We start from the raw sequence: 24,080 nt of genomic DNA on the forward strand, positions 1-24,080 counted from the left end.
TCTGCAGTCGTCTTCTCTCCAGTTATCTTAATGCCCTTCTCAATCTCCTTCCTAGTTTTTTTACCTTGCTCATACAATGATATTGCTTCAGCCGAGTTCTATCCTGACTTTTCCTTCTTACTGTCTTTCTGGAGAATATCTAGCACTGCCCATTATTTCCATGGGCTAACGCCTCTCAAGTCTATCTTTATGCCCTTTTGTTCCACTTCTGTTTTCCTGGGGCATGTTTCCAGTTGTCTGTAGTACATTTCTACTTAATTATATTACAAGTGTTTCACATTTATCATTTTCTTGTCTGTCTGTCCACACACACATACATACCCCTGTTCTTACCTTGGTTAATATTAAGTACATAACCATCAATTGGAAGCCTCAGAATTACCTTTGACTCTTCTTTTCTTTCACTATTAAAGTCAATCAGTTATTAAGTTCTCTCCATTCTACCTTTTTTTTTTTTTTTTTTTTTTTTTTTTTTGAGACAGAGTCTTATTCTGTCATCCAGGCTGGAGTGCAGTGGCGTGATCTCGGTTCACTGCAACCTCCATCTCCCAGGTTCAAGCGATTCTCCTGCCTCAGCCTCCCCAGTAGCTAGGATTACAGGCACTGCCATCATGCCCAGCTAATTTTTTTATTTTTAGTAGAGACAGGGTTTCACCATGTTGGCCAGTCTGGTTTTGAATTCCTGACCTCAAGTGATCCACCTGCCTCAGCCTCCCAAAGTGCTGGGATTACAGGCGTGAGGCACCACACCTAGCCATTCTGCCTCTTAAGTATCTCTTAGCTTTCCTTCTGCTCGGAATCCTGCCTGCCTTTGTCTCTCACTTAATCTATTACAGTAACCTCTTGATAGTCTCCCTTTCTCCTTTTATACCCAGTTCTATCTGGAATGGTGTTGTTTACCTTGATGAATACATACTCATCTTTTAGGACCTCCTCTATAAATTCTTTCTTCACATCCCTCCATACATACAAAATTCATCATACACTCTACCATACCTTTATGGTACTTTTAACAAGCCTTTATTTTAGTACTTATGTTGCATTGTAATGATTCTCTATAACACTATGGGTTGTGCATTCTTTCAGAATAATGACTGAATATTACTCTATTATCCATCTTTCTACCACTCTTGCTTTCCCAACTCCTCCCTCGGTCAAAAACGAAAACAAAAATACTCACTAGCACATGGCGTTACCTTTCCTTCTATTCCTTTGTCCACGTGTAATAAGATAAGTCCACCTAAGACCCTACCATCATCTGTAGCTTCTTGTGTTCGCTCTTCAGAAGGGTGAAATCTGGTTTGCTAACTCATCTGGAACAGTATAGTGGGAGCAGGAAATAAGTACATCTGTCTGATTTATTAACATGTATACCTGAACTTACTGAACTTGATATTGTTCTTAGATGATCTAATTGTCAGTAAACGCTATAATCCAAGAAGAAATAGCCAATGAAATGTACCATTAAGAGATTTTTTCTTACACCCTTTAAGAACTCTTTTGTGATAGTTGGCAAACTGCCTCTACAACTCCCATTGCTATTCACTTTTTTCGTTAATAGTGTTTTCCCTTTACATTGGAGATACATGAAAGGTAGCATGTAAAAGTCAGATTCTACTGCATATTCAGAACTAAAACATGAAGTCTGTGTTTAGAGGAGATCATCTTTTTGAAGAAGATTATAGTTGGTTTTGGAGGAGATGTCTTCATGGAACTGACCTGGCTTAATCAAGCACTGAAACCAGTTTTTTAAAACACCCTGTAACTTCTGTGAAGACATTGTTTACATTTATACAGATTACTGGGGGAATTAATTCAAGGACTGGCATGTGCTTTTGCTGGCAGGGAAATTTATCTAGAACCTTAGTAAACAGGTGGAGTTTTTGTGTTGTTGATACTTCTGCCTATTATTCAGGTTAAATCACCCAGAGGTTCCATACAGTAGTGGCGCCACATCATCCACCAACAATCCAGAATTTGTGGAGGATCTCTCCCAAGGTCAGTTGCTTCAGAGTGAGTCTTCAAATGCAGCAGAAGGCAATGAACAGAGGCATGAAGATGAGGTAAGCTGAAGTATCTCCTTCTGTTCCTATCCTCTGAAACTTCTGAAGAAGCAGTCACAAGGAAGGTGTGTTGATCAAGGTGCTGATCATCTAACCTTCTTATATTCTTAGGCTGATACCTGCAAAATTTTCTGTTTTCTATTTCTTGTTTTATACGGAACCATATTAATAATTTTAATGGCATAGACAGGTAGACTCTTCTTTCCCTGTTCCCTAAGAAATACCTACCTCATATTAGATGTTCAACAAATACTTGTTGAATGAGTGAATGATTTAATCATTAATAAGTAAGTAATAAGAAGTGTACATGCCCTTACTCAAGGCCACACTCTGCTCACCAAGCCCTGCTGCCTGGAGCCCTATGTGCCCAAAGGATTCATACTACTTACCAAATCCTTCACCCTCCCATAGGGAGTACCTTTCCCTAACTCACACAAAGGCATATGAGCCTGGGCAGTCATGCCCTTGTTGGACTTTCAGTGTTTCTTACAAATAACTGATTACATTGTCAGTGTTTTAAGGCACTCTTTTTTTTTTTTTTTTTTTTTTTTTTTAGCCAATAAAGAGTGCCACCATTGATTTTTGTCTTTTTTCTTATTTTAAAAAAGCTGGCTGGGCCTGGTGGCTCATGCCTGTAATCCTAGCACTTTGGGAGGCCAAGGCGTGCGGATTACCTGAGGTCAGGAGTTCAAAACCAGCCTGGCCAACATGGTGAAACCCGTCTCTACTAAAAAATACAAAAAATTAGCCAGGTACAGTGGTAGGTGCCTGTAATTCCAGCTACTTGGGAGGCTGAGGCAGGAGAATCTCTTGAACCTGGAGGTAGAGGTTGCAGTGAGCCAAGATACTGCACTCCAGCCTGGGCTACAGAGTGAGACTTTGTCTCAAACAAAAAAAAATTAATTTTTTATCTCTCCTATTGGCATTTTAAAAGATTATAATGAATGCTTAAAGCTTCTTAAATACCTTAAACCCAAATTGTTTTTTTTGAGATGGAGCCTTATTCTGTTGCCCAGGCTGGAGTGCAGTGGCACAATTTCAGCTCGCTGCAAACTCTGCCTTCCCAGGTTCAAGCTATTCTCCTGCCTCAGCTTCCCAAGTATCTGGGATTACAGGCGCATGCCATCATGCCCGGGCAATTTTGTATTTTTAGTGGAGATGGAGTTTCCCCATGTTGACCAGGTTGGTCTCGAAATTCTGACCTCAAGTGATCCGCCTGCCTTGGCCCTCCAAAGTGCTGGGTTTACAGGTGTGAACCACTGTGCCAGCCCATAGTAACTTTAATGTAACTAGGTAAAAAAAAAAGAAAAAAAAACTAATACCAAATACATAATTTGCCCAATGGTGAATTATCATACCATTTTATTTTATATACATTTGGAGGAGTAGAGTACTACAGTTAGTATTTAGATATTTTTGTCCTTGTTTATTTATCTTTTTCCTGTCTGAAATAAGAATTATTGTTTCCATGAAACATTAACTGATAGGGCTGTGTGTATTTGTAAAATTATGAAGTGAAAATATGATGTACCTTACATCTTATTTAAAGGGCCAAGAAAAAGGGCTCTGGTGAAACATCAGTGGTACCTCAGTCCTTTTCATTTCTTTAGTTTTTTTTCAGAGGTGATTCAATCTTTTGATTTAACTGGTAACTCAACATATAAAGACCTCTGACTACGAAATGTACATCTAGGCTGGGTGCAGAGGCTCATGCCTATAATCCCAGCACTTTGGGAGGCTGAGGTGGTTGGATCACCTGAGGTCAGCAGTTCAAGACTAGCCTGATCAACATGGCAAAACCCCATCTCTGATGAAAATACAAAAATTAGCTGAGTGTGGTGGTGCCTGCCTGTAATCCCAGCTACTTGGGAGACTAAGGCAGGAGAAACGCTTGAACCTGGGAGGCAGAGGTTGCAGTGAGCCGAGATAGCACCATTGCACTCTATCCTGGGCAAGAAGAGCAAAACTCTACCTCAAAAAAAAAAAAAAATTAAAATTAAATATACATCTAAAGGAACAAATTGTCAAGCCAAAGACCTCATCTTCATTTCAGATATACTTACTGAAATTTTTCTGAGACTTAGATATTAATGTAATATTCCATTTGCTATCTGCTATGGGAAATAAGCTAGTCTTTGAAAGTTATCAATGAGCAGCTCCCTTTGTGAGTTATTTTTAATCTCTGCTACAACTTGTTTCTTCCTTTGCCTGGTGCGTGTGACACCATCTCACTCTGATCTGACAACGTCTGCCTCTCTACCACAATGCTGCATGTGCTGCTGTATTTCCCATTTGGACACTCTCCTGTCAGGAATCAGGACCTGACAGTTGTCTGTGGGACAGTCATATGCATATGAAGGTCAAAGCTGAGTGATCATGGCACCTTTTATTCTCACACATTGTGGTTAGCACAAAAATAGCCCTTTAATGCAAGATTTTGTAGTGTGGTATGTAAAAGAGTTTGCAAGTGAAGCATTTGGGGTTCCTCGAAAATTGCATTGCTGTCATTTATAATAGCTACAACAGATATGGAGAGCTTTGAATATCCAGGGCCAAATTGCAACTCTTAATCCTGTTTTGTTGGTTGTTGTTTATTTTTGTTGTTGTTGGGTTATTTTGGGAGATGGTTGTTGTTTGGTTTTTGGTTTTTTATTTTGTTTTGTTTTGTAGCAACGAAGTAAACGAGGAGGTTGGTCCAAAGGAAGAAAGAGGAAGAAACCTCTTCGAGACAGCAATGCACCCAAATCCCCTCTTACAGGATATGTTCGGTTCATGAATGAGCGTCGAGAACAGCTTCGAGCAAAGAGACCAGAAGTCCCATTTCCAGAAATCACAAGGATGTTAGGCAATGAATGGAGTAAACTGCCTCCTGAGGAAAAACAGGTAATTGTTCTTATTCCTGACTCTTTGTTTGGTTTTGATTATATCTCAGAAATAACTTCCAAAAGAAAAGCAAAGAGGATGGACAGTTGATTCTGCAATTTTGTCACAGTGCCTAGGCGACCAGAAAAGCAGGGTCCATCATAGCAGTTTTCTCTAACTTAGTGATTTTTAAACTATTTGTTCGAGGGGTGTGAGCAGGGAAGGAGTCTAGGACTCCCCTCAACCAAAGCAGTACCACTTTTTATGCGCTGAGGTCACATAAGATTTTTGTAAGTGGTTCAGTATTAAGAAATCTACCAATAAAATATATTCCACTGAGTTAAATGAAAAGTTGTGAATTAAATGAGAAAAAGTCACTTGACACAATTCTGCAGTTCACATAAGATTTTTAAGAAAAAAATGTTACTGCTTTAATACATTTTTTAAACTAGAGTCTGGCAAATTAACCTGCTATTGAAAATAAAGCAAGAACAACTTGAATTCTTTCTCCTCTAAGACAGAAACTAACCTGATTGGCAAACTGAAATGAATCCATTTGTTAGAGATTCGAGAGGAATTAAGGACAAGATAGCCATGAGCTGGTTGAAATACCACTAAATGGTCATGATTGTGGGAGTTGCTTTGGGTTAAAAGTTCCCAGCATTCCCAGCATCTGAAAGATATCTATATTTCTTTTATGTCTTAAACTCTTTTATGACTTACACTTTTTAGAAAGGATTCCAGACACACTAAAACCAAATTGAAAAATACTCCCCTGGGAATTAATTGACTTCAGAAATTTTCAAAGAGATCAGATTCAGTTGCAACTTTTGAAGCTCTGTGTTAGTAGTAGCAAGCTAGCAGAAGGCAGTGAATATTATCCATTGTTTTGGCACTACTGTAGAAAAGGATAGTGGGCTGTACATACTATGTTATTCTTTTCTTTTTTATTTTTCTTTATTTTAAAATTAATGTGTGCTCATTATTTAGATCCTTTTCAGAGAATACAGAAGTGTATAAACAAAAATGTAAAAATAACAGTGGTTATTTCTTGGGATAACCACTATTACGTAGGACAAAGGTTTTGTGTTTGTTTTTGTTTTATTAACTTTTTTGTGGAAATAATTTCAAATGTACAAAAAGTTACAAACATAAAAATAGTACAAAGAACATCCAAACACTCTTTGCCCAGATTCACCTATTGTTAACACATTTTATTCCATTTCTCCATTTCAATATGCACTTATAATATGCTCAGTCTTTCTTACACTTTTGCGTGCTCAGTCTTTCTCTCTCTCTCTCACTCTCACACACACACACTTGCATGTGTACACCCAGACACACAAAATTTTGTTTTAATCATGTGAGGATAAATTATATACATTGTAGCCCTTTACCCCCAGAATATTTCAGTGTTTATTTCAAAGAATATTTTCTTATATAACCATAGTATAGTCATCAATTTCATAATTTTTCATTAACAATACTTTAATCTGTCATCCATATGTTGACCTAACCTCATTTCTTTATAACATTTTTCCATTCCAGGACAGGTTCCAGTCTAGGGTCAGGTTTTGTGTTTAGTAGTCAAGTTTCTTTAGCTTAAACTGGGATATTTCCATAGTCTTTCTTTTTCTTTTATAACATTGATATTTTTTTAAAATACAGTTCCCTTCTGCTTCCCCCGCTTCTTTTACCTTTAACAGAACATTGCTTATTGTGTATTTTTCAGATGTTTCCTCATGATTAGATTGAGGTTACGCATTCTTGGTGGAATGACTTGCATAGGCGGTATATCACATATGCAGGCACACAATGTCCTTTTGTTTCTCACTGGTAATATTAATTTTGCTTACCTGGTACATGATTTAAATTCTCCTTTGTCTTTAGTAATCTATGGGGAGACAATTTAAGAACATGCAAATAGTGTGTTCTACATCAACATTTTCCCCTAGATTTAGCATCCATTGATTGTTTTTGCCTGATTTAATCTTTATCATTATGGTTACAACGTGATGATTTTTCCAACTCCAGCACTCCCTTCACATTTACCAGTTTGCCTTCAGCATTCTAATCTAAGCAAGATCTCGGCTTACTGCAACCTTGACCTCCTGGGCTCAAGCACCCCTCCCACCTCAGCCTCCTGAGTAGCACATACCACCAAACTTGGCTAATTATTTTATGTTTTGTAGAGATGGGATCTCACTTTGTTGCCCAGCCTGGACTCAAACATCTGGGCTCAAGCAATCCTCTTGCCTCAGCCTCCCAACATCCTTTGATTACAGATATGAGCCACCATGCCCGATCCCCTACCCCCATTTATTTATTTATTTATTTGTTTGTTTGTTTGTTTGTTTGTTTCTTGAGATGGAGTCTTGCTCTGTCGCCCAAGCTGGAGTGCAGTGGTGCAATCTCAGCTCATTGCACCCTCTGCCTCCCAGATTCAAGTGATTCTCTAGCCTCAGCTTCCCACGTAGCTGGGACTACAGGCGTGCACCACCACGCACACCCAGCTAATTTTTGTATTTTTAGTAGAGATGGGGTTTCAGCATGTTGACCAGGCTGGTCTCGAACTCCTGACCTCAAGTGATCCACCCACCTCAGCCTCCCAAAGTGTTGGGATTATAGGCGTGAGCCACCATGCTCCTACCCCCATGTATACCCCCATTTATTGTATTTGTATGGTAACAAATCATTGGTATTATGTCTATTATAAATCATACTAATAATCGTATGAAGTTTCTTCTACTAGTTTATATTGTATTACTATACTTAATTATTTTGGTGCTTAAATTGTACCAGATTTGGCCAGTTGGGTATCCCCTACATCTGGCTCTTATGTGGGACAAGGTGTTTAATATGATTTCTGAGTGTGTTTTCCATTCATTTAGAAGCAGTATTTTTATACTTTCTTATACTTCCTTTTGATGAATGAAAAGGGCAAAGCATTAAACAAAATAATCCTGGTAGAGCAATGAACTTTGTTTAAATAATTAATAGCACAAAGCAATCAAAGCATGTAGATAGAGGTTCTCTCAGAGTAGTCCATTTTTAGGTCCATAGGATGAGATCATTATTTTTACGTTCTTTGTGTCTCCTAGCTTCATTGCTCCAATCTTCTGGCTCTTAAAGGGCCAATTGATGTATGACATCATCCCCTCAAAATGGGCTGGAGACAGCAAAACAAAGTAATATTCTATTCCTTCCCCTGGGAAGACTAAGTGTGCCTATGTGGTGTGCAGATCTCATGAGGATGGCTCTAGTGGCCATGTAGAGTTCTATCTATAGAGTTAGAAGAATAACTCTAATCATCTTCATGAATTTTTTATAAGAATGATCTCAGTAGAACTTGTCTTCATTAGGTTAGAAAAGGCAATAATTAGTCTAAAAACTCATAATGACCTATTTCTTTTATAATTGAGAGGTTATATTTTATTCTATTCATACAACTCTTATTTTTCTGATTCTTTTTTAAGGCATATTCCCTATATTCTTTTCTTCCCATGTTCTAATTGTCTCATTTTCTTCAAATAGGTAGTTTAATTTTATTTAAATAAGATCTCATTTTCTTGAAAATAATTATGTGTTTCTTTCCTAGCGCTACCTTGATGAAGCAGACAGAGATAAGGAGCGCTACATGAAGGAACTGGAACAGTATCAGAAAACTGAGGCCTACAAGGTCTTCAGTAGGAAAACCCAGGACCGTCAGAAAGGCAAATCTCATAGGCAAGGTATCAAAACCAGAACCAAATGTATTTGTAATTTGTTGTGGGTGATGGAGTGTCTGTCATAAAACCAACTGTTAAGAGTGGTAACTAGAAAAGACGTGTTTCTGTTTTCTCTCCACTATCCAGTATTCACTTACAAGCATTATTTTGGAATTTTATTAAAATCACATTGCTCTCATTTAGAAATTTCAACTGGGTTTCCATGTCTGTTATCGATGATTTTGGCTTGTCCTCCAAGCCCCCTGTTAGTTGCCTGCCTGCCCTTTTCCTGATTCCCAGTTTAGGCATTTCTCTGCCTATAAGCAAACCTATCTACAAAATTATATCAGTAACAGTAACTTGCCTTTAACACTTCTAAGACTTTCATGTGTCATTTTTGAAGCACCATCCACAACTAGTCTATTTTTCCTTAGCCATCACATCTTCTCTCTACTTGGGCATCTGGCCTGCTAAAATTATAGATGTTGTACAAGTAGTCTTTGGTTTGTGTCTTCTGTCTACTCTTTCACCCTGTTCTCCCTAAAGTTAAAAACTGTGTCTGCTGTTTCTCTTATGCCTAATTATGAATTCTAATTCTGTAGGTATGGGGTTCCCTTACTTTTGTTGGCTGACCGATTAATAAAGCCTTAAGGAAAAATATAATATGTTATGAGAATCTACATATATCAGCAGGTTTTATAGTTTGGCACAGTCATACACTTCGATTTGGTTATTGCTTTCTTTTTAAATGTAATGTTCTCTTATTCTTTTATATTTTTAGATGCAGCCCGGCAGGCCACTCATGATCATGAGGTAATTAGCCATCTGTCTACATACCACATATATGTATTTATAATAATGTTGCTTTTTGAAATGCTACTGGATTTTTATTTTTAAGGAATGCAGAGTATTTCCTATATCATAATTCAGATTAAATGAGATACTTTAGCTTGGGGGTTCTTAGCATATGGCAGACACTTACGTTGTGTGTCTGTCATTGAACTACAGCCCCTAACCTCAATCCTTTCCTGTGATCTAAGAATTTTATTGGCTTTAAATGCCAAAGATGGCTGGAATTTGGAATGAAGTATAGAAATCAGGGCTAGCTGAAAGCTATAACTTGACCATAGTTTATCATCACCACATACTTTAATCTGACTCTCAGAAAAGTTGTTATTTAAAGAATCCAGCATTTGCTTAAAATGAACTGTTCAGCTACAATGTCGATAGAGCACAAGCACCAGTATCTCATTTTTTTGTTTGTTTTGTTTTGTTTTGTTTTGTTTTTGAGATAGAGTCTCACTCTGTTGCCCAGGCTGGAGTGCAGTGGCACAATCTCGGCTCACTGCAACCTCTGCCTCCTAGGTTCAAGCGATTCTCCTGCGTCAGCCTCCCAAGTAGCTGGGACTACAGGCTCGTGCCACCACACCCAGCTAATTTTTTTGCATTTTTAGTAGAGACAGGGTTTCACCATATTAGCCAGGATGGTCTCGATCTCCTGACCTTGTGATCCACCTGCCTTGGCCTTCCAAAGTGATGGGATTACAGGCGTGAGCCACCATGCCCTGCCCAGTGTCTCAGTTCTTACACCTCCTTTCCTATTCCCTCACTTCACTAGCACGTGTTTGTATACTGGTTTCTTTCCTCCCACTTGGTTCAGCCCCACTGATAGGATTTAGGCCTATGTTTCTGTGTGTATGGGATTTAGGTGTGTGTGTTATTTCAAATTATGTTTCCTCCTTCAAACTTTTGTTTCCTCCAACTTCCTTTAACCTTCATGGCTCTCTATACTTCTCTTATGTGCTTAGCTGATCTGACCTAGGGGTTTTGAGGTAATTCAAGGGCTCACACTCTTTGGTTGTAATTTCTTTGCGGACATGCACAGTCTAGTTTTCATCTTTATATCCAACCCTATACCACCTATCATGATACCCTTACCTTGAGAAGGTATTCCATAAGTGATTATTTTTGTACAAGAATCTATTCAAAGTTGACCTGAAATAACTGGGAATTTGAACAAAAAGAATTTTCTGATGTACTATTTTACATGTATTTGTTTTTTTACCAAATCAAGGAAATGTTGGTTACCTTAAAACATAGAGAAAAGATTCAGATTCACAGGTCAAATAGATGTTATTACCATCTATGAACTATAAAGTGAGAAACATAGTAAATATTTGCATTTTATTCTTCAGATAGATCCCATATAAATGTAATTATATATGACATTCTATGCTCTAATTCGGATGAAATGTTATGTTTTTTTGCTGGAGAAACTTTGTATGTATTCTTTGTATTGTAAATCATAATAATGTTGCAAACTTTTCATATTAGCAGACATTTGTATAATTACTTCTATCTTTCTTTGCCTGTGTGCCCAACTATCAATATCATGAAATTTCCGTACTTCTTTTTTTCTCTATTTTATAGCTTCTCTATCCTTAAGAGTTACCAAAGAGAATTTGGACAGTAATCTGAAACATTAGAGCTCACATTTTCTAGTCAGTCGTCTGAATAGGTGTCAATCATCTGACTCATTTCATCACTATGAATTTTGCTGGCCAAACTATATGCGACATTTTTGTCTTCAGTAAACTTGATAGTTGCAGTCAGAAAACATGTAGATTTAGTCTGTATCGTAGAACCTGCTGCTGATAATTTGAGAAGTGAAGGTGTTTATTCAGATACATTAGTATAATATGAATTTCTGTAATGTCTGTGATTTGTGAAAAGAAGTGAGTCTCTATGTTTCCCTGTTACAGGATTAGACTAGACACATGTTAAACCAAACAAAAAAAAGGAGTGAGCAGATGGAGAGCGAATAGTTGTTTCTTAAAAGGTTATACAGTAGGTTCTGTAAATCCATGTGTTGGTATGCCCACAGCAGGGTGAAGCTCCTTTAGTAAGCGTGTTGACCCAATTAATGTCCCTTACTTTAGCCATTTTTATTTTTCACTGAATAATATGTTTCCTAAATTAGATAATTTTAGAACAATTGCAATATAAAAGAACTGATTTGAAAGTTTTAAAACTGTTTTTAAACACTGTTACCCAGTAATTTTCTTACATATAACTTCTTAGTATAATAGAAGTTCAGAAAAATAGAAAGCACTGTGGGTGAAAAGCAGCCACAGAAGGAGCCCATGGAAAGGAGTAATTGAATCAGGACTTTAAAATGACCTAGGTTTTGTGGAGACCTCAGGGTGGGTAAAATGGCTCCAGCAGAGGTATGAGTAAGTTTTTAATAAAAGAGCAAATATCTTGCATTGTCTAAAGACCGTAGATCCTAAATACGTACTTATTTCCCTTTACTTATCCTATGAGGAGTAAAACACTGAAACTTAGTGATCCTCTCAAGTGACCACCTCATTTTGTCAGTGAGGAAAGTGACTTGCCTAAGACGGTATATAGAATGGAAAGAATTTACCCAGAATCACTTACTGAATTAAATTGGAGGCAGAATTGTGACGGAAACCCAGGCCTTCTGTGTCATAGTCTAGCATTCTTGACAGCACAGTGCCATGCTACGTAGCATAAACGACACAGTGTTGAAAGTAAAAATGGGCCTGGTTGCCCGAGATGTCAGTAAAATGTGTTGGTAGTTAAGTAAACTATTTGGTTTGTGTATAGTAAAGAAACCTATTGTATTCCAAATGAAACTTGGATCCCTAAGTCATTGTTACCAAGGCAGGTACTAGAGAGGGCATATTAGAGCTGAAGAAATGCTGACCTGAAAGCCATTCTGCATAGCAGTGGGGCACTTCAGGGTGGTACACAATGTTAAGAGCATTTCCCAAAGTAAAAGGCTCTTGAGAGAAGCACATATCACACTCTTTGAAATTCTGGCACTGGGCCTAGATCACAGCAAGATAGGTTCAGTTCAAAAGGGCCTCTTTTCTCTTAACCTCCATTCAATATCCAGAATGGAAAACCGAAGTGAAGAATATTCTTGCTCCTCTCAAATCGAAAGCCAGCCCACTAGACCCAAGAGTTAGCTAGTATTACTCTCAAGAAAGTGTCTGTATCTTATGTGAAAACTAAGATAGAAACAATAATTTTGTTTCTCCTTTAATTTATGAGAAATGACAGAATGACACTCAGCCTGAACAAATTAGACCCTTTCAGTGAAAGGGTAATCAAATCCTTATGATTTTAATCCCTTGAGCTATCCTTGGAGCAGCTTAAGTACACCCAAGCCCCCAGGAGGATCCTCTCCATGCCATGAAATGTGCTCAGTAATGGAAGAGCGCTGATGTTTTTTATTACCACTCTTCCATTAAGTAGAATTTCTCTGTTACCTTTCAGAGACTGAACAGTTTCATTTAATTGCTTCAATGTTTCTTATTTTGTGCTCTAAGAATCTGTACCAAGGGGCAGTGTGTTAATGCACCTATGTGGTGCTGGCCTCTGCTCTTACATAATTAGCTTGGTTTGGACTGCTCTGGCAAAGGAGAGAAAAGATTACCAGTCTGAGGAGAGTCAAGACCTTGGAGAGGGATCTTTGTACCATGGTAATGGGAGCCAAGCATCTCCACTTTACCCATCTAACTGGCAGATATTGAGACGTATGGCTAGGTAACTGATCTCATGTAACTGCAGTTAAGTTGGAGACTAAATAAGATAGGATGATAATGTCCTAAGTCTTTATGCTAAGTCATCTGTGGACTTATGTTTGTATCTGTTATGCCTTGTGCGTGTTGGGATTATGTGTCATAAGTTTTGTTTTCCTGCAGCAGCCCAGTAACAGTTAAAGCATATGGGAAGCCAGCAAATTTGAGAGAAAGCCACTGCAAAATATGGCTGAGATTCCTTCTGGAACCAGCCTTTCTTGTTCATACATTAATTTCCATTGAAATCCCCTAGGAACTGGCTCGAGGTAGAGCTCTGCATGTTGAAACTTGGGACTTTCAATTGATAATTTTGTTGTTTATTTTCAAGTTGTTCTGGGAAACTTTGCTTTCTTTTGTTAGGAAGAAAAATACAAAGTAGAAATTAAGTGTTCTGAAATTACATAGCTTTTCAGTGTCTTTCTTGCTCAGCTGCCATTGGCAGGTGGTTCACACAGCCCAGCCCCCTTACTAGGCAGCCACCATTATGAAAACAGGAGCTCGGGTGTCAGATTTCCCTCTTAAGCTGTGAACTGCTTAGCTTTTCTACTGGGCACCAAGTCATTTTGGGGTTCAAAGATTTAGAAAACTAGTGGAGGCCGGGCACGGTGGCTCAAGCCTGTAATCCCAGCACTTGGGGAGGCCAAGGCAGGTGGATCACCAGAGGTCAGGAGTTAAGACCAGCCTGGCCAACATGGCAAAACCCCATCTCTACTTTAAAAATACAGAAAATTAGCCAGCCATGGTGGTAGGCACCTGTAATCCCAGCGACTTGAGAGGCTGGGGCAGGAGAATTGCTTGAACCCAAGAGACGGAGGTTGCAGTGAGCTGAGATTGCGCCACTGCACTCCACCGTAGGCAACAGAGAAAGACTCCGTCTCCAGAAAAAAAAGAAAAAAAGCCAGTGGTGACAAGAGTAGGAAAGATACATTCTATCTAGCTTTGAACAGTTGTTTATAGGAATGAAATATAGGTATTATGTTTGCATGTTTTTCATGTTATAAAGGTCCTGGGATCTTAAGATTTCACTAACAGTTTCTTCACTTCTCACTTCCTGCCATTTTACCACCTTTGTTATGGAAAATTTTGAACACTATGCCAAGACACTTAAAATTAATATTCACAATGCTTTCAACTTCAAATTCATTTTAGAAGTGACAGCCAAAGCATCTTGAATTATTGACTTTATTCTTAAAGATCATTCTGGAATATATTTTGCAATGATCTTGTGAGGCTTTTTGACTTTTAATGGCTTATTGGTGAATTAATTTTAGGCTTTGTTACTCTTTTGTATCTCACATAATCCTCTGCTTTCTAATTTTTAGAACCTAGTTATTTCTGATTTCTTGGTCTTGTATGTATGTTTGTTTGTTTGTTTTTCCTTTGTCTAAAGAAAATCTGAAAGACCCCAAAGATAGGCTGCCTCTCATAAGTAAATAGAAGAACCAATGGAATATCATAATTATTGCTCGTAGCTGTCAGATTTCTGCTTAAAATTCTTATTGTCGGCCGGGCGCGGTGGCTCAAGCCTGTAATCCCAGTACTTTGGGAGGCCGAGGCGGGTGGATCACGAAGTCAGGAGATCGAGACCATCCTGGCTAACATGGTGAAACCCCGTCTCTACTAAAAATACAAAAAAACTAGCCGGGCGTGGTGGCGGGCGCCTGTAGTCCCAGCTACTCGGAGGCTGAGGCAGGAGAATGGCGTAAACCCGGGAGGCGGAGCTTGCAGTGAGCGAGATCGCGCCACTGCACTCCAGCCTGGGTGACACAGCGAGACTCCGTCTCAAAAAAAAAAAAAAAAAAAAAAAAAAAAAAAAAATTCTTATTGTCCACTCTGCAGATTTATATTGCATAATCTTAGGGAACATTTTACATGCATAACCAACAAAAGTGACTGAAAAAAAACACTCTTTCTCAATTCCCACTGCAATCACTTTCACAACTGTATACTGTTGACTATTCAAAATACAAGGCTAAGAATTGGCTTCAAATTCTCCATTAGGGAAATTTACGTAACGTTGTTTTAAGGTTTCTAATTACACAGTAGTTGTACACCTGAGAGAAGTGAATACTTTACCTGCTTAAGCTCTATGAAAGTTGGATTCCAATGGAAAGATGAATACATTTCCCTCACAGACTCACCTGGACTGATTCCTGCTCACCCTATTCTTTTTTAAAGAAGACGTGATCATTGTCTTCAGGCACTATTATTTAATTTAGCTTCTATTAAGAATTAACTGTTTTGTTCCTCTTGATTCACAGAAAGAAACAGAGGTAAAGGAACGGTCTGTTTTTGACATCCCTATATTTACAGAGGAATTCTTGAACCATAGCAAAGGTGATTACTGAAGTTTCTTTTTGTGTTTCTCAGATTTTTGACAGGGGACTTACTTCTCAGAAGAAATGCATTGCTCAAAAGCAATGGTAGTGTTATCCCTCCTTAGGACTAGTCTAAAGGAAGAAGAACTGCCTATATTGCACTCTATGGTAAAGGTAGCTGCTCAAAGACCAGTGAAGGAAAGTTAGGCCATTGTTGTCAAAGCTTCTTTGGTCTCTGGATGAAAGGAAATAAATGCAAATCACAAATTCACTTGTCTTCAGACTCTGAGCCTGGAACCCTTTGTACAAATAAAAACTTACATGGGAGTCCAAAATATAAAATAACTAAGAGCAAATCTGATCCCATTGTAGTAAAGATGGGTACCTACAGCTGTGCTTGGCCAGTCTCCCAGGATCCCCCTGTAAAACCCCTCAGGCTTCTCATTGTACAATTTTAAAAAGCAAAAACTAACAAACAAAAAAATACTGGGAATTGAAACTGTTGCAATCTTACGTATGAAATGTGACTAACTTTAAGAATTAAAATAGCTCTGGGGAGTCAGGCGTTTCATTGCTGAAATTGCTATCAGGAATGCCATAATGAGAATAGGGAGATGAGGTGGGGTAGCTAAATTAGAGGCAGCTAAGCAGAACTTCCCTGTAAGAGTCATTGGGACTCCTCAGAGACTCCTTCTAGTGCTGCATGTGTTCTGTGGGATGTATGTCCTCAGCTCGGGAGGCAGAGCTCCGCCAGCTTCGCAAATCCAACATGGAGTTTGAGGAGAGGAATGCAGCCCTGCAAAAGCACGTGGAGAGCATGCGCACAGCAGTGGAGAAGCTGGAGGTGGATGTGATCCAGGAGCGGAGCCGCAACACAGTCTTACAGCAGCACCTGGAGACCCTGCGGCAGGTGCTGACCAGCAGCTTTGCCAGCATGCCCTTGCCTGGTAAGTCTTCCTGCCTGAGAACTGTCAGGGACAGCGGTGTGTGTGTTGTGGGGAGCAGGATGCTATTTATGTTAGTACTGGTGTGGAAAGGTTGAAATCTCCTCCAGAGGAAAATTAATTAAAATACATTTTTTCTCCTCTGGATATAAAAGAATGTCAGTATTGGCTAAAATCATCCAATGTTTCAGGCTCTCTGGTCATTCAAATTTTTGTCTATTTATATTTTAATATCTGTTTTCCTCTCTTTTAAGCTTAATTTGCTATTCAGAACACTGGAAACTGAGTAGTAAATCTTGAGGAGAGTGCTTCCTCTTATGTATGTTTGTTTGCTTTGTAGTTTTTGTTTTAACGGGAAGGAGGGGAAAATGAACACTGGTATTTCTTATATACTCTTTCATTTTGAGGATAGTCAGCAGAAAGCTGAGAGAGTCTAACCTTCTGTTACATGCAGCTACTCATATATCCAATCAGCAATTATATAGCCCATCTGTTTATTTAGAGTATGTAGACTAATTTATTTCTTTGAGACCTAAAAGTCTCTCCTCTAAAATTAAAAGCATGTCTGTGGAGCAGACCACATTAGAATCACTATTTCTTTGAAATTGTGTTTTATGGTAAAACTGAATAGGGAGAATTTTCTTACTTTATTCTTATCTCACTTCAGGAAGTGGAGAGACACCTACAGTGGACACCATTGACTCATATATGAACAGACTGCACAGTATTATTTTAGCTAATCCCCAAGACAATGAAAACTTCATAGCTACAGTTCGAGAAGTTGTGAACAGACTTGATCGTTAGGGAATGGTGAGTGCTCACTGATAAATATTTATATGCCAGCACATCATCAAAAATAAGATGTCATCAGACTTTATCAATACTACTAAAACCATGGGATTACATTGGATGAATGAGTTGGAGACTTGGTTAAGAATCCTGTTGCGTGGTTGTTAAATGTAGTAAATAATATTAGAAAACAGAGTCACTGTAGTCCCAGCTACTTGGGAGGCTTAGGTGGAAGGATTGCTTGAGCCCAGCAGTTCAAGTCCAGAGAGATCATGTCTCTAAAAATAAAATAAAACAGACTCAAGACAGTTTTTTCTCATGCTTGCTTCAGAATGGTTTAATGGGAAGAGCATGGTTTTTGTGGTTTAGCCTCAGTTCTAGCTTTGTCACTTATTAGCTGTATTCTTGGGCATCAGTTTCCCAAAAGGTTTTGAAAAGTGAGTGGGAAACTTAGAGGAAATCATCCCCAAAATAGCACTCAGAACAAAATAAATATAACTTAATTTTTAATCTTCCTTTTCTCTGGAAAATACTAATGATAATTTAGAAGTAGTCAGTGAGACATTGTATGTATGTAAGCCTACATAAGTAGGAAGCTTTTATATTCACCACTCAATAACACAGTGACTGTTGTCTGTTAAATGTTGATGTGGACTCACCATACAAACAGGTAACTCCCTGGTTTTGATAGATTGAAAAATAAACTCTTCAGCCGGGTGCAGTGGCTCACACCTGTAAGCCTAGCACTTTGGGAGGTCAAGGCAGGCAGACTGCTGGAGCCCAGGAGTTCAAGACCAGTCTGGGCAACATGACAAAACCCTACATCTACAAAAACTACAAAAAATTAGCCAGGCATGGTGGCGTGAGCTTGTGGTCCCAGCTACTTGGGAGGCTGAAGTGGGAGGATCACTTGAGCCAAGGAAGTCGAGGCGAGGCTGCAGTGAGCCATTATCACACCACTGCACGCCAGCCTGGGTGATAGAGCAAGATACTGTCTCAAAATTTTTTTTAAATAAAAAATAAATAAATTCTTGGTGGGGCATAGTGGCTCATGCCTGTAGTTCTAGCACTTTGGGAGGTTGAGGCAGGATTGCCTGAGCCCAGGAGTTCAAGACCAGCTTGGACAAAATAGTGAGACCCCTGCTTTTAAAAAAATGAAAAAAATTAGCCGAGCATGATGGCACACACCTGTAGTCCTAGCTACTCAGGAGGCTGAGGCAGGAGGATCACTTAAGCCCAGGAGTTCAGGTTTCAAAGTAAGTTCGGGTCACACTAGTGTATTCTAGCCAGGGTGACAGAGCAAGACTCTGTCTCAAAAAACCATAAAAATATAAAATTCTGAAGCAAAAAAAAGAGGAGAGAGAAAATAAGTTTTTTAAAAATATATTCAACAAATGAGCAGTAGTATGCATTCCTTTTTTTTTCCCCCCCTAGAAGGGATCTACATGTACACTTTTTGGTACTAATGGTCATTTCTTAAATGGAATTGCTATTTGTTCATTCAAATTCCTAAAGATGGGATACCCTTTTAGTATGCCATCCCACAAAATTGGCATCCCTTTGCTCTATTGGTTAAGTTATTCCATACCTGCAGACATAGAAACTGTGTGGAAATTTTAAGATTGGACTCTACAATGAGTTGGCCATATATGGATACTAAAATGAGAGTCAACAGCAGGATATGTTCCTTAGATTGGTCATGGGTTTGAATCTTTATTCATCCTGTGAGTACATGAGCACACTCATATACATAATTTATATTCTGCCTCGGTTTGGACTTTGAGCAATATATGTAAAGATAAATGCCTAGTAGAGACAAAGATAAATGCCTAGTATACTTGTTGGTGATGCCCTTGGATGGTAACTGTACAAGGCAATGCATTGTATTTTAGCCTCAGCCTCTGATGGGGAAAGGATTACCATCCTTCTAGTGAGTAGCCAGATGGAATGGACTGTACTTCTTAGAGATGGCTGGACTCCCTGCAGAATAAAGAAGTGGCATTACTGCTGCTGCTTATGAAGGGAACAGCTTGTAAATCTAGGCCTGGGATTTTCAGGAGCTCATCATCCTTCCCATTTTCGTACAGTGTTTTCAATTAGCACTCTTGTATGCTTGAAAAGTGAGAACTGGGAGAAACAGTGTGGAAGATTGTGAAAGAAAACATTAATTGATAACATGGTGTCTCTTCACATAGATATAGGGCAGCTAATTAAGTATTGACCCAAAAGTGGTTTTCCATTTTGAGCACTTTGCCAGTAAGACTCTCCTAAAGCTTTGTTCATCTCAAGAATATAAACTATATTATTTGTTTTCTGAGGAGTCTGTAAACTTAGAATATTACTATTATCCTTGATTTTAACCTACAAATATTTTGCCCCTGAAAAAATAACTAAAAGTGTGAACTGTTATATTACTACAGATTCTTACAATCTAGCCATGCAAACATAACTAACAATAGATGGTTTCCCACACCCCCCAAAACTGTCAAAGGAAATAATTACAAAGACTGTGATTAATACTGGTTTGGCCTCATTATACAAATAAGTACAGACAGCGAGGCTGATGTCCCCAGCACTCATGGTGCAATTAATTACTCTGACAAGAGTTTGGCAAAGGTTTCATCCACTGTCAGGAGCCAGTGAGTGAAGGGAAGCTAATGGTCTACAAGTTTCAGAGGAGCATATTAGAGTTGGAAGGGCCCTTTAGAAATCCAACATTTTATATATGAAGAAACTGAATCCCAGAGAGGAGAAACATCTTGCTTGAAAATATCTGCATAGATGAGTACAGAATCCAAGACTAGAACCACAGATATCTAAACTGTCATTCACTGGGTTTCTAAAACATTGCTCTAAGGAAGAGGTGGATGGGGGAAGGGGAAAGCACTAAAAAGTCCTGAAATAGAGCATTAAGATACATAGGAAGTAGGCCGGGCGCGGTGGCTCAAGCCTGTAATCCCAGCACTTTGGGAGGCCGAGACGGGCGGATCACGAGGTCAGGAGATCGAGACCATCCTGGCGAACACGGTGAAACCCCGTCTCTACTAAAAAATACAAAAAACTAGCCGGGCGAGGTGGCGGGCGCCTGTGGTCCCAGCTACTTGGGAGGCTGAGGCAGGAGAATGGCGTAAGCCCGGGAGGTGGAGCTTGCAGTGAGCTGAGATCGCGCCACTGCACTCCAGCCCGGGCGACAGAGCAAGACTCCGTCTAAAAAAAAAAAAAAAAAAAAAAAAAAAGATACATAGGAAGTAAATAGAAAAAAATTACAATCCAGGAATTATAATGTTACAGAGTTTTAGCCCATTTTAAAATTATTTTGATAAATATACAGTGGAAGAGTTACCCTACCTGTCACCTTTCTTGTGACTGAGTAGTACCTTGAGACAAGTGGAACTGGGAGGAAGCCATGGGGGTGATTTTAAGTTGAAAGGTGACTACCTTATATAAACTACTAAAATGCGTATGTTGCCTGATTTCAATGATAATATTTGGCTGTTTGAGTTTAGGGGAAGAAAATCTTATGTGACTGTATTTTTTTTAATATGAGAAATGTTCTTGATTATATGCACATAATACATCTCTATACATGCAGATATCCTTAGTTAACACTTGAAGAAAATTGGTTTTGATTGACCATACATTCTTCAGACTAAAGTAGGTTACTCATTTTCCCTCCTCAGGTTTGTCCCTGATAGTTGCTTTTCTGTGTTTAGCTGATGATTTTCCTACCTCCCATTGTTGCTGAACTGGAGCAGTGTTATGTTTCTCATTGAAATGTTATGTAAAACATCTCAATGAGGTTGCCTGCTTGCAGCTTTATGAGTTCTTTAGTTTACATATACCCTGCACTCACTGTAACGCTTATGAAACCAAAGCATTTTTAAAATCCATAGTGCTAACCCCTTCCAATCAATACTTACTTTCTTGGTGTTATTTTCCTTGTTTGTTCTTGTTTTTGTTCTGGTTTGTTTTGTTTTGTTTTGTTTTCTCCTGATTCCACAGGTCTTAGAGCTCCAAGATGTTCCATAAGCGTTTTTACTTGTAAGGAATGAGAAGCCATCCATGGAAATTTGAACTGAGTTGGGGTGGAGAAAGAGTGCAGATCCCTTTGCTTGTGAAAGAATTTTCAGTGAGTGAAAGGCCGTCACCCCAGGAAGCCATATGAGGGAGCAGCAACATGTATATGAGCTTCCTATGGAATTGTCCTTCTGTGAAACTTTGAAGGTATGCAGCCACTCTCCCAGGTCTTCAGGTTCCTACCATTTCCATTTCTGTTAAAGTGGAGCTGCATATCTTCAGCTTACTGGGTGACCCTGATGCTGACATCTGCTGCTGCAGAAAGGAAGACTTCTCATGTTGTAATTTCACTTAGACCCTTTTATCAGTGGAGCTCCAGTTTTCTTACCTACTTGTCACTTTTTTAAATGCCTCTGGGGGTTATTTTTGCTTTTCTTGGCCCCCACCAATTTATACATCTCCATTTTCTGACCTCTGAACTTTGTTGCTCAGCAAGGTTCTGAAGGAGAGTTTCTTGCATTAGACAGGCCCAATCTTCTCCCATCATTGCCCTGCTGTGACTCCAAAGAAAGGAGCTTCTTGTTGATAGTGCCATGTGGAGCAAGGCTATGTTTCCTACCCCACATGGTGCTCAGTGGGTACCAGTCTTAGTGTGGCTTTGTGATTGCTGCCCTAAAGGAGAATGCTCTTTCCTTCCTCACTGGTACTGCCTACTGTTTTCTAAGCATTGCTCCTGCACAGACATGGAGTCCCAGCCCCAGCAAGGCTCTTCTGTTCCCATCCATTGACAATGTCTTGTGGAGCATTTTTGCTGAGGAAAAGGTCACTTGTAAACAGAGGAGAAAGGGAAAGAGTACAAAGGGCCAAAGTTTATTGTAAGTGAAAACTGAGGGAATTCCTGTCTTCTTTAGGAGTAATGATTCATGGATCTAAATAGGTGGAAATATCATTCAAAATAGTCACTTGAGCTCACAAAAAAAGCAAGGAAGAATTCTCATGTCCTTTGTCTTCCTTCTGTAGCGATGAACTGCTGATCCATGTGAAGAAGACAGGCTTCCCTTCCTTCTCCCTCCTTAGTGATTTTTTTCATTTAACAGCATAAGTAAAGAGGACTTTCTGGTTCATTTTTGTTTGTTTGTTTTGTTTTGTTTAGAGATGAGGTCTCGCTGTGTTGCCCAGGCTGGAGTGCGGTGGCTATTCACAGATGCTATCATAACACACTACAGCCTCCAACTCTTGGGCTCAAGCATCACGCCTAGCAGTTTCTGGTTCCTTTAACAGCAAAAGGAAAGAGAGGTTCTGATTCTTACCTCAGGGTTTTTTGGTTGTTTCTTTGTTTTTGTTTTTGTTTTGACACTCTAGCACAAGGCTAAAGGTTATAGCTGAGATCTTTGGAACCAAAGCAGAGCAAGCAGAGCCCATTGTCTGGGCACCACACCACTGCAGGCAGGTGGATAGAAGTGTGACCCCTCTCACAATATGCCCGTAAGTCAGAGTGTAGGGCAGAACTCCCTGTCAAGTTGCTACACCATCCTGTCTTCTCAGCATCTCCTTGCCTGTTTTCTTTATTAGTCCAAAGGAAAACAGCAACAAAATCTGTTTTTAAAATGTCTTATGTGAACATACATCAGATATCCATGTGCTGAAACCCACATACCATCACTTGGCAAATTTTTAGAATAAGACCCCATTATTATCTATTGCTATAAACCTAGCCAGCTCTCTTGCTCTTCTGTATTTTCCTATTTCCCTGCCATCATCTGTATTTCTGCCGCTTCTCTTAGACTCCTTGTCTGCAAAGTCCAAGCCAGAATTCACTGTCTATGGCAGAAGGACATCCAGAGCCCATTCTGGAGGTTGGTTTCTTCCTTCTGCCAGATGCTTTCTGTCCTCTCTTCCTTCCTCCTCATATTTCTGTTACTCATTTGTGTTCAGTTTTGTGCAGCATTGTTAGCACTGCTTTTGTGACCAGAAAAGGCCATAACGTGGTCCAGGATCATCATTCTCCTGACTCTAGATGGGACACTTGACAGTGACTTGAAACATTTGCATATTCAGGAATACATGAGATCTCAAGAGAGCCTACAGTATGAAATCATTTTCAGAAAATAAGCAGCTTGCTTTTGAAATGCTCTCTTTCCCAGTAGCTACTCACCTGCCTCTGGTGGCTGGGATTCAGATGCCACAAAACTGTCAGTATCTGTAGAGCAGGCCTTTGCCACCTCCTCTCTCCTCTGTGCTCAATGAGGAGGCAGTAAATGAAGTTACAGGCTAGCACAATACCTAATTCATATTGCCCAATACACCTGTAGATATTACTGTACTTTATGTTCTCAAGAAATAAGCTGTTGCCTGTTCAGTGTTACAGATTTCTTTGTTTCTTTTTAATTAAAACAGAAGGAGCAGCTGAGGAAAGGGAGACAAGGTATTTTATTTCTGACTAATTTTAGAAAAAACTTGTGTACATGTGTTTGGAACTGTTGAAATGCCAAGTTTTCTGTATAAGTGTTTTTGTAATTAAACTTTCAGATTTTCTTTGTTTTTTAAGAAGTTGATATGCTTGTTTGACATTTGTCTCATTAAAACTTTTCTATGTTGAATTCACCTGTTTCAATTTTACTTACTTTGTAATAAAAAGTCCTACCTCTGGCCGGGCACGGTGGCTCATGCCTGTAATCCCAACACTTTGGAAGGCCGAGGTGGGCAGATCACGAGGTTAAGAGATTGAGACCATCCTGGCCAACCTGGTGAAACCCTGACTCTACTAAAA

General features: G+C 39.2%; 1 protein-coding gene and 1 long non-coding RNA gene across 4 annotated transcripts in view; one reads left to right on the forward strand and one right to left on the reverse strand.

Annotated features, from left to right (window-relative positions):
* HMG20A (high mobility group 20A) overlaps positions 1-23,910 on the forward strand; it is a 70,518-nt gene extending 46,608 nt beyond the window's left edge. For all 3 annotated transcript variants that reach the window (XM_050799999.1, XM_050800000.1, XM_050800001.1), the window contains exons 3-10: positions 1,916-2,063; positions 4,734-4,946; positions 8,524-8,656; positions 9,414-9,445; positions 15,504-15,579; positions 16,292-16,507; positions 17,172-17,314; positions 21,296-23,910. In XM_050799999.1, coding sequence (XP_050655956.1) covers positions 1,916-2,063; positions 4,734-4,946; positions 8,524-8,656; positions 9,414-9,445; positions 15,504-15,579; positions 16,292-16,507; positions 17,172-17,308 — 955 coding nt within the window. In that variant the 3' untranslated portion in view covers positions 17,309-17,314; positions 21,296-23,910. The remainder of the gene's footprint in view (positions 1-1,915; positions 2,064-4,733; positions 4,947-8,523; positions 8,657-9,413; positions 9,446-15,503; positions 15,580-16,291; positions 16,508-17,171; positions 17,315-21,295) is intronic.
* Positions 1-24,080, reverse strand: part of LOC126960079 (uncharacterized) — a 57,956-nt gene that overhangs the window by 20,931 nt on the left and 12,945 nt on the right. The window lies entirely within an intron of this gene.

The sequence above is a fragment of the Macaca thibetana genome, chromosome 7 (genome assembly GCF_024542745.1).
Source record: "Macaca thibetana thibetana isolate TM-01 chromosome 7, ASM2454274v1, whole genome shotgun sequence".
Lineage (NCBI taxonomy): Eukaryota > Metazoa > Chordata > Mammalia > Primates > Cercopithecidae > Macaca > Macaca thibetana.